Source organism: Hipposideros armiger, unplaced genomic scaffold, assembly GCF_001890085.2.
Source record: "Hipposideros armiger isolate ML-2016 unplaced genomic scaffold, ASM189008v1 scaffold_202, whole genome shotgun sequence".
NCBI classification, from domain to species: Eukaryota; Metazoa; Chordata; class Mammalia; order Chiroptera; family Hipposideridae; genus Hipposideros; species Hipposideros armiger.
In genome coordinates, this window is record NW_017731552.1 from 2,722,450 (window position 1) to 2,732,402 (window position 9,953).

General features: G+C 54.2%; 1 protein-coding gene across 1 annotated transcript in view; it reads right to left on the minus strand.

Moving 5' to 3' along the window:
* Positions 1–6: 6 nt before the first annotated feature.
* Positions 7–9,953, minus strand: part of KHSRP (KH-type splicing regulatory protein) — a 10,415-nt gene continuing 468 nt past the window's right edge. The window contains exons 2-21 of the mRNA XM_019653535.1: positions 9,921–9,952; positions 9,014–9,049; positions 8,257–8,353; positions 7,571–7,609; positions 7,221–7,260; positions 6,267–6,316; positions 5,921–5,992; positions 5,068–5,125; positions 4,658–4,832; positions 4,408–4,506; positions 3,932–4,030; positions 3,679–3,781; positions 2,927–3,027; positions 2,688–2,832; positions 2,443–2,603; positions 2,251–2,360; positions 1,770–1,858; positions 1,472–1,672; positions 1,295–1,372; positions 7–1,009 (exon numbers count right to left, since the gene is read on the minus strand). Of these exons, the coding sequence (XP_019509080.1) occupies positions 732–1,009; positions 1,295–1,372; positions 1,472–1,672; positions 1,770–1,858; positions 2,251–2,360; positions 2,443–2,603; positions 2,688–2,832; positions 2,927–3,027; positions 3,679–3,781; positions 3,932–4,030; positions 4,408–4,506; positions 4,658–4,832; positions 5,068–5,125; positions 5,921–5,992; positions 6,267–6,316; positions 7,221–7,260; positions 7,571–7,609; positions 8,257–8,353; positions 9,014–9,049; positions 9,921–9,952 (2,063 nt within the window). The 3' untranslated portion in view covers positions 7–731. The remainder of the gene's footprint in view (positions 1,010–1,294; positions 1,373–1,471; positions 1,673–1,769; positions 1,859–2,250; positions 2,361–2,442; positions 2,604–2,687; positions 2,833–2,926; positions 3,028–3,678; positions 3,782–3,931; positions 4,031–4,407; positions 4,507–4,657; positions 4,833–5,067; positions 5,126–5,920; positions 5,993–6,266; positions 6,317–7,220; positions 7,261–7,570; positions 7,610–8,256; positions 8,354–9,013; positions 9,050–9,920; position 9,953) is intronic.

Sequence of the window (9,953 nt, forward strand, 5' to 3'; positions counted from 1 at the left end):
GAGAGAGAGAGAGAGAGAGAGAGAGAGAGAGAGAGAGAGAGAGAGAGAGAGAGAGAGAGAGAGAAAGAAAGAGAAAGAGAGAGAGGCCCATTCAGGGTTTGGAGGGGGGAAGGTGGGCAGCTCCCGGCGCATCACAACATGAACAATCTCAGAGATCACGGTGTCCCCACAACACCCCTGTGAGGTAGGTTGGAAGGTGGCAGCGATCGTCATGCCCACTTCACAGACAAGACCGGGACACAGAGACAGGCACGAGAGCCGACGTCAAGCCCAGGCGGAGCCCAGGGCCGTCCCCCTGGCAGGCTCCCCAAGTCCCCACCGGAGCCAGGGCTGCCCCATGCTGGGGCTGCCTGTACAGTCACTTGGACACCGGGGTGGGAAGATCGTGGGTTTAAAAATAAAAAGAATAAAAACCAAAAAAGGAACACAGAGAGGGGAAAAATTATCCGTTTTCTTCCCAAGTGGCCAGATTCTGAGTGAGTTAGCCGCCAGGCTGGTGACCAACATTTCAGCGGCCGGCTGGCCGGCCCCCACCCCCAGGACTACCCACCAGTTCAACAGTTCCACCTTTTATCTGTCTCGCGCTCTCCCCCAGCATCACGACAGCGTTACACAGGAACAAGCGGGCCGGCGGAGGGAGGCCTCTTCTTTAACCTCTGGACCCAGCGCACACTTCCCCCGGCTCCTGGGGACTCCCGGAGACCTCCAGCCACATGGCCCCGCTGCAGGCATCAAGGACACACCCCGCAGGGGAAGGGGTTTCCGGCGCTACCCACTAAGGCAGGATGGACGGTGGCCGGGGGTTGGAAAGAAAAAGGAGGAGGAGGAGGGTGGCAATTCCCACTTGCCTGCTGCTGTCCCTGCTGTGTGGGTGGAGGCTGGGGACCGCCAGGACCTGGAGTCTGTCCATAGTAAGCGGCTTGCTGTCTGTAATATTCGGCCCAAGCGGCGCTGTAGTCTGGCTGGGAGCCTGGAGGTGCTCCTGGACCCCCTCCTGTGGCCACTTGAGCTGTGGAAGACAGGCTGAGTGTGGCTGGGCGCAAGGATGGGCCTGGCCCTGCCCACCCCAGGCCCCACCGGCTCAGCCTGCTTTTTAAAAAAATTACATTAAGTGTGGTTGACACATCCAATATTGTTAGTCTCAGCTGTACATCCACCACTGGCCAGTTATATTCCTTACCACGTGCCCAGAGTCTGATAACCATGTGTTTGCATACAAAGTTATAACGATACCACCAACTACATTCCGTGCTGCACACTACATCCCATGACTTATTTTTTGTGTGTAACTCACCCTGCTTCTTGTAGTACTCCTCCCAGGCCTTTGTGTAGTCCTGCTGCGGGGGAGCTCCAGGCTGCTGGGGCTGCTGGCCTGCAAGAGGTGGGCACGGAGGTCAGAGGACAGCATGGGGGCACGGCTGCCCTCCCACCCCTCTGGCTGAGGTGAGCCCGAGGCAGTGCTTGCACTCACCGATCTTTTTGTAATACTCTTCCCAGGCCTTAGTATAGTCCGACTGGCCGGCGGGTGGGGGCTGCGGGGGCTCGCCCTGCGAGGGTGGGGCTGCGGGGGCCGGTGCAGGGCCAGGCACGGGGCCAGGGGGCTGCTGGTAGTAGTGTGAGTAGTAGGCGGCCCAGGCTGCATTGGGGTCTGCAGCGGCCGCGGCAGCTTTATCTGTAGGAAGAGAACAGTGCGGGCTGAGGGAGTGACACAGGAAGCCAGCCTCGTGCCCAGGCCCCGAACTGCCCCTCGAATGAACGGCCTTACTTACTCGGGTCATGAGGAGCAGGCGGTTGCCACTGGGGGTAGGTATTGCCCCAGCCCTGGGGTGGGTATTGGTGAGGAGGGGGGCCCCCAGCACTGCAGGATGAAAAAGAGGGGGAACACATAAGCCAGGGCTGCCCTTCCTGGGGAGTGGAGAAGGCTGGTAGGAAGAGGGCCCAGAGAAAGGTGTGAGACAACTAACAAGGCAGAAGATTCAGGCTGTGAAACAAAGCCCTTAAATTCAACATGCGTGGATTTATGTATACGGTGGAGATCAGCAACAACACCTATGGCATTTTGTAAAAAATGGTGTCTGTAAAACACAGGGCTTGGCTGGATCCTGTTTGGGGCCCGAACGCTCAGCGCTTCTGAAAGGCAGGGATAGACCTCTTGGTGGTGAATCGAAATGGCAATGGGGCCTGTCACTCTTCTTGCCAGCACTGCAATCCCCATGTCCCAAATCCCAGGCAGATGGCAGAAATACTCACTGAGGGGGAGCCCCCGGTGGACCCTGATTGAAGGGCCCGGGATTGAAGGGCCCCATGGGTCCAGCAGGGCCTGGGCCCCCTGGGCCTGGTCCAACTGGGCAGAGGGGACCCTGGAGGAAGGAGAATGGGACAAAGTCAGTGGGTGGGAAATAGGAACCAGGCCCAGGCTCCCAGAACCCTCCCCGAGCCCACCTCAATCTTCTCCTCAATGAGCTGCTTGGCATGATCAATCTGCTGGGGTGAGCCCCGAATGATGAACAGTTTGAAGTTGGGGTCCCCATTGGGTGGCAGCTGCCGGGAGATCTCTACAAAGGCGCCCGTCTGCTGGTTTATGGCTTTCACGTTCTCACCACCTGCAGGGGACACAGGCAGTGAAAAGAGGGCAGGAGGAGCAGGAGAGTAAATGAGGGATGAAGGTTAAGGAGGGGCCTACTCACCTCTGCCGATGACTAGCCCACACTTGTGAGTGGGGATGGAGAAGGTCATCTCCCCACCAGGAGGGCCCCAGTTGCCTTGGCCCCTTCCTCGGCCCCTGCCCCCAGGGGGCATGCCAGGACCCCCTGGAGGGCCTGGGGGGCCACTCTGCAAGACAGGAAGGAGATGGAAAATGAATGCAGGAAACTGGGCCAGTCCCCTCAGTCCCCACCAGGCCTCTCACCTACCCTGTGCCACTTACCCTGAGGCTCTGGAGGAGGTCATTGATAATCCGTGCCGCATGCTCGCATCGGTCTGGGGGCCCCATTATGTGAGCTATCTTCTCAGGACCTGTCCCATCATCTGTGGCCAGCACCCAGAGGGTAGGGACACAAATTCAAAAGAGAAGCACAACTCCAAACCAATGCCTCCTCAGGGCAGGCAATGTGCCAACCTAGGTGCCTGAGACATCTCAGGCTCAGTCACTTGCCACACTCCGTGTATTCAGGAGTGGGGAAGGAGGCCAGCGGGCCCACATCCCAAGAAGGAAACCCACCAGCTAAGCAGGGCAGCTGCAATTGGAAACCCTAGAGCTAATGGATCCATTTTACAAAACTAAAAACAATCTCTGGAAAATAACAGAGGGGTCCCCTCCTCCCCACAGACCTGCCCTCAGGGATTCTCACAGGCTTAGTAGAAGCCCAGAGTCAGGGCAGTGATCTGACCCACCGCAGGGTGCCCAAGTTACCCAAGCTGCCCTGTCAGGGTAGGCCACTGGTGGAGGAGAGGAAAGGAGTAAGATTCAATAGGAGAGGAAAACAAACTCCCTTTGGACCTGGAAAGTGTGCCCAGGACCAACTCTCTCACAGGCTGTGCCACAGAGGAGGGAGAAAAAGTCTAGAAGTAATGAGGCACTGCCAATAGGCTCAGCAGGCTAACTATGGTGCCAAGCTGCCTGAAGGAGACCTTCAGGGTGATCTTAATAGGATCCCATCCATATGGCTCGACCCTGACCTTGTTTAAACTGGATCCGTACACCAGCATCATTCTGGATCTTTTTGATCATCTCTCCGCTCCGGCCGATGACCACGCCAACAGAATGCCTGGGCACTGGCACCTGAAGAGGGTGTGAGGGAGGGAAGGAGGGAAACAGAAGCGTCAGCCAGGTTTCGCCCCCACAGCTCAGCTGCCCTCTGCTGTCTACTGGCCATGAGTAGCCCCCACCCACACCCCATGGCCCTCCATCCCTAGGGAGGCCCACACTCACATCAATGCCCCCGCCAATCCGGGATCCATATTCATTCCGGTCCCCGAAGCCGCCCTGGTCGCGTTCCCGGAGGATGTCCATCACCATCTCGCAGGCTTGCTGCAAACACAGAGCATGGTGCACATGGCAAGCCCTGCTGCCCCAATGTAGCTCGCAGCTCCCACAAACCAAGGGCTCTCAGGCCTAACTAAGCTAAGGACTGACACAAAGGTGTTGAGAGCTCTTTACTGCCACCCTGAGAGGCAGGCATGACCAGCACCTCCATTTTCCAGATAGGAAAACAGAGGATCAGAATTTAGGCCACTTATTTCCATACAGACCACTGGGAGGGAGTGTTCAGCATGAGAACACTGAGTCCTGGGCTGACTCCAAAGTCAGCGCTCTTGAAAACGTCTCTACTTTCACTTAATAAATCCCCAACCTGTCTGCCAGCCCTCACTACTCCAGAACCCCCACCACCCGCAGGGTGCACTCACCTGCACTTTGTAAGGATCCCCAATGATCCGAAGAGGTTTGTCCACATTTGTATTCTGGGAACCATCTTGAATTAAAATCATCTTCACTCCAGCTCGTTCCTTTAAAACCAATGTTGACTGTCAGTGCGGGGTTTTCAAAGGACTTTCTGGCGACCAGTACACTTGATGTAGGGGGTCCATGATCAAAAAGGGTAAAAAGTGGCAAAGCAGCTGGTGGGGTGTGTAAGCCTTTGGCCCCACCAGCCCTCACCTGCAGCTGCTTAATGGTCTCTCCGCCCTTGCCAATGACCAGGCCCGCCTTTCCAGCAGGGATCATAATCTCCTGCACTGTGCCATTCTGGCCCCCATTGGCGTTGTCGTGGAACTGTCCTGGGGGGCCCCCACGACCCCGAGAAACGATGTCATCCAGCATCATCTTCGCTTTCCTGGGAAGGGGAAGAATGGGGTATTGTCACTTGAAAGAGCAGTGGCCTGGCGTCCCTTCCCCCCCACTCAAAAGGAAGGTGACTCCAACATCTGCGTCTGACAGATGATGAGGAAGAAAGTACAGTCCCTGGGGCTGGGGTGTAAGGACATGGTGTGGGAGTCTCCTCCAACTTTCAAAGGGATAGAGAGGGCGTCTGCCCACTCCCATCATGACAGGCCCAGCCAGGCACTTACTGGACAGATTCTGGGGCTCCTGTCAAGGACACACTGCGCTCGGGGAGGCCACCACTGTCTGGAGAGAAGAGGAGATAGGCTCATTGCCTTCCCGTGTCTGTGGACCCTGGAAAGGCCTTCAGTGGAGTTGAGGAAACTTCCAGAACAATCAACGACCACTTCTGCCACCATTCAGTAGCCTGACAAATCAATTTACCTCCCCAAACACCTGGGAGGCTGCTCTATACAAAAGGCCACAGTCAGGAAGCTTGAAGTCCAATAATGGAAGAAGAGCTTTTAGGGAGTAAGGTAGAAGAGGCAGATTCTACAGGGTCCAAACACAGGGCCACTCCCGCCACCACTGACAATCACTTGCACACCCTCTAGTCAACAAGCTCCACACTCTGCTAGAGCGAGTCCTCAGAAAATCCAGCAAAGCAGCCACCTGCAGACAAGCAGGCAGAGTGGGGATTCAAACCCAGGCCCCACCTCAAAGCTATTCTTTCTAATGTGCCTCCCGTATTGCCACTTGTTTTTGACTAGGTGTTTAGTTTAGGTGGCAACTTAATGTAACAGTTCATAGTAGGTTTGGAACCAGACTCCTTGTGATCAAGTTTAGATCTCCCCCCTAAGCCCTCCCCGTTAACTGCAAAATGAAAACAAAAGTTGCAGTTACATCTCGAGGTGCTGTACTAGCAGAGAAGCTGTACTGAACCTGACACATAGAAAGTGCTCAACAAACCAACGATACAATAAACAAACGCCAGCCCATTTCACATCTATCCAGTCATGGCAAAAGTTAGGGGATTACTGAAGGGCAAAAAGCCAGCCCCAGCCCAGCACCCGTTCTGGCACGAATTGGGCTCACTCATACCTGGCGAGATCTGGACTTTACAGCCCGAATCCTGCTGGATTTTGTTAATCTGCTCGCCTCCTCTGCCAATGACTAGGTGGAGAAGAAAGGAGAAAATCAGAGACTGACGGAAGGAGCCAGCACTAAGACAACTGGGTGGTGGGGGTTCACGGTCCTGCTGATGTTGGGGTGGGGGGCAGTAGCTATGTCAAGAGCTCCACCATCCTCCCTGCCAAGAGAGAACAGGTGAGAGCAGAATACGGGAGGCCCTTTCAGATCAAAGGCTTCTGGGCTGGCAGGGGTTCCCAGGACACTCTCCCAGAGAGGGGGATAACAGGAGCTCCTGACCACAGTGACCCACACTCACTTAGTCCCACCATGCCGTCTGGGACCCTGTACTCCTCTGTCATTGAAGTCCTGCAAAAAGAAACAAGGAAGGTCAGTCTCAAATGGGAAAGAAGCAGGAGGGATGAAGAGCCAGGGGGTCTCCCTGGAAAAGTGACTCCCCGATGTTTCTGGCCTCTGACCCTGCTTCCTATAATGGGAACAAGACCCCTAAGGAAGATCTAACAGCATGGGGGCCAGGGCTCCCTCTCTCCACAGTGGGTCACTTCACCTCTTGAGGCCTCAGTTTCGCCACCTGAGCCACGAAAGACTTATTCTAGGGTAGCATGGTCCCTGAGCCAGTGCTGTCATACTGACTCAGGGACAGAGACACTTGGAACACTTTCGTAGCAATCTGATGGAATAATTTTATATCTACTGACTTTTAAAAAAAACTAATTTTGTATCTTTTTCATCTCATTTTCCTCACAGTCATTTGTATTATCTTATAAAACTTCTGGTCCATTAAGAAGAAAAAAAAAGAAATAATGTGGTCCTTCACAAAGAATTCTATGTCAGATCCACTGAAGTCTGGGTGGCAAAAAGGCAGGAAAGACCCCCATCAGGCTCCGCCAGCTCTCAGGAAACAGGCATTTGCAGAAAACAGATGGGGAAAAAACAAAAAAATAAACCGCCTTTTCTAGGAAGACAGGTAATTTGGGCTTTCTTAGCGTCGCCACTCCAACAAAGCAAGCACCAGGGCGCAGAGACCACCTTTCCATCATTATAGCTAACTGCCATACCCCCCTCGTCCCTCCAGTCCTGCAGACAGGTAAGTACAGGGATGAAGGCAATGCCTTCTGCCTCTTGGTCTGCTCTCTGGTGGACCAGCCCTAAATGGTGCGGCCCACAGACAGAGCTCTCCCCCAAGTCAGTAAGAAAGGCCAGAGACAGGTGACAGACAAGGAAATGACGTGTTCTCCCAATCACAACTTACCTGGGAGGAGGATGGATGGGTCCAAGTTGAGAACTGATGGCTGCAGAGAGAAAATCCAAAGGCAAGATTGGCCTGGCTTTTCTCTGGGACCCCAAACACCCCTGGCCCCAGGAGCTCCTGCCTACACGGGGGCGACTAGCATTATTACAGGCTAAGCCCTCTTGAGCACTCAAGCCCTGCTCCTAAGAGCATAGTCACTGGGCACCCTAAAGCTCAGAGACCCCAGATGATGAACACCCAGAGCCTCCATAAAGGCTAGGTGCTCAGTGCTCCTAGCTCCCAACTCCGACTCCAAACAAACTCTTAAGACCCTGAAGCTGCCCTCTGCTTGTGTCACCCAACGGACTTACAGTCTCCCTGAGAAGCCAGTTTCTTGCTCTCTGGTTGGTCTGTGAAAGAAGGAGGATGTCAGATGCAGCACCCACCCACCCACAGCTGCTTCAAATCTGATGCTGGTGCCACATGTTCTGGCAAACGATCACCCCCCACCCCACCCTCATCAGAGCTGAGACAGGAGAGTAGCAGAGACCAAGCCCAGAGGGAGGCAGACTTCATTAATCCCACCACCAGCACTCAGGGTAAAAAAGCCCTTTATAACAAGGGAACAATGTTGGCAGCACTTGAGTCTTTCCAGCTTAGGACTGGACCTGCCTCAGGCAGTGGGGTCCTGGTTGAAAAATGTCAGCTGGCCACCCACTTCATCATTTTGGCTACCGTGGGTAATGCCACATGCCCCAGGGCCAGCCAAACGTTACTTACACGGGGCCTCAAAAAAGGTGCAAGCATTTCCCCAGCCTACCAGAAGGGGAGGAACGATCTTGAGAACTTACAACTTGGACCTAGCCACAGTCAATCTGCCCTCCTCTCAGCCACCTGATACCTCAGAATGGCGGCCCAACAAAAAGAATGAACAAAGCTGGAATTGCTGAGGTTTTAAAAGACCGAACAGCAGCGGGCTTCCCCCTCACTCTGAACCACATTCAAACAAAGGCACCTCACTCTCTACCCCCAGCCCTTCCTTCCAGCAGGTAGTTACCTCCATCTTCCAACTGCCGCTTTTGGCCCCCAAAACCAAAATCAGGAGTGCTATTATTCACAGTTGTAGCAGCGTCGCCTCCAATTTTGGCTGCAATCTAGAAATGAAATTGTAAGCACAGACGAATTTCCACCAAAAAAACCCTCCATGGTGCTCAGATCAACTTCTCAGAACCTCTCCAGTTGTCCTGTCTTCCTGTCTGGCCTGGGAGTGGCTACCCCCTAATTTAGAAAGAGCCTGTTGGTTAAGGCATTCTAGAAAGGGTTTTCACCTAAGGCCTCAGAGTACAAGAGTTATCTAGGAATTTCAAAACTCCCATTCTCGATGGGATTTGGGCCTAAGTTGTTTGTGGCCAAACTGTAACCCACACCGGCTTGTCCTAGGGGTGAAAAGAACAGACATTCGGTGCCATGGAAGGTCCTCAGGTCTTCTCTACAAGGGAGGGCTGCAGGGAACTAGAAAGTAGGACTGTAGCATGGTTCTTCTGGGATACTGAAAGGCACAACTTTCCTGTATCTCCCTCACCCTCAGAATCTTTGCATTTGTGGAACAAATCTCAGGGAAGTTTTTGCTTCAGGGCGTCTGAAATCTACATTTGAACAAAAAAAGACCCTTTTGGAACACATGTTACAATTTAGCCACAAGAACAAGCAACTTCAAATAAACCCAATACAACCAACAACAGAGCCCATTTGTGGAATTACTAGAAGTTTTCCAAAGAAACACAAACCAGGAACTAAAAATCTAATCTTTTCACCTCTCTCAATATTTTAAAAACACTTTCAGCAAAGTTCTTGGGCTACTAGATGGGTATCTTATCCCACCCCAACAAAGCACCAGCTCCTCCAGTTATAGCTTCTTCTCATTCAAGACAGTTCAGTGGGCAAGCAAATGAAATGTCCATTGGAACACTAGCCCATTCCAAAGGTGAGAAAGCCACAGACCAAAGAGGGCAGGAACTGGGTGTTCGCCTAACGGGACCTCCCACCCTGCCCTGGAGGCACTGGGACAAACTCGGCCCACTGGGGTCTGTTTCCCAAAAGGGCGGCAAAAGTCTTCCCGTTCTGTAGGCCTCCTCCCCTCCAGGCCCCTGGGGAAGACGCAAATGGAGCTGGGGAGGTCAGTCCCACCAGCATGTGACACCTCCATGTTGTCATCAAGACTCAATAACACTGCAGTGGGACCTTCCCCTTTCCCAAAAACAGACAGACCACGCTTAAAGGCCACCGGAAGTATCGAAAAGAGCCAGCCTCCAAACCCACCCTCCCCATTTCGCATAAGTGCTTGGCTGCTCTGGCAGCAAATGGGTCCCTTTGCCACACTCAAGAAGGATATTTCCCCCCAAAGTCCCTTCTTCCTGAGGGGCGGGCTTAAATCGGACTGTGTTGGGGGCAAACAGGGCTTTCCCCTGATGGAGAGGCTGGAGCAAAGCAAGACCTTTCCCGGGAAAGGTGGACCCTTTCCTTCCAGGCGAGTGGAGGGAGCATGCTTTCGTGTGTTTTAAGGAGGGGGGGGCAAAGTGAGTGGCCGCGCTCCGGGGCCCCTACACAGCCAGGGGCCGCCCTTGAGGACCCCCAGACGCCTCTACCCTCAGCAGGGGGTCACCCGTGACGGACCCCACTCGAGGCGCCAGGGGAGGCCCAGGTCCCAGCCCACCGCCCCACGTGACCCCGCAGCGGCCCCGGCGCCCCCCCCCG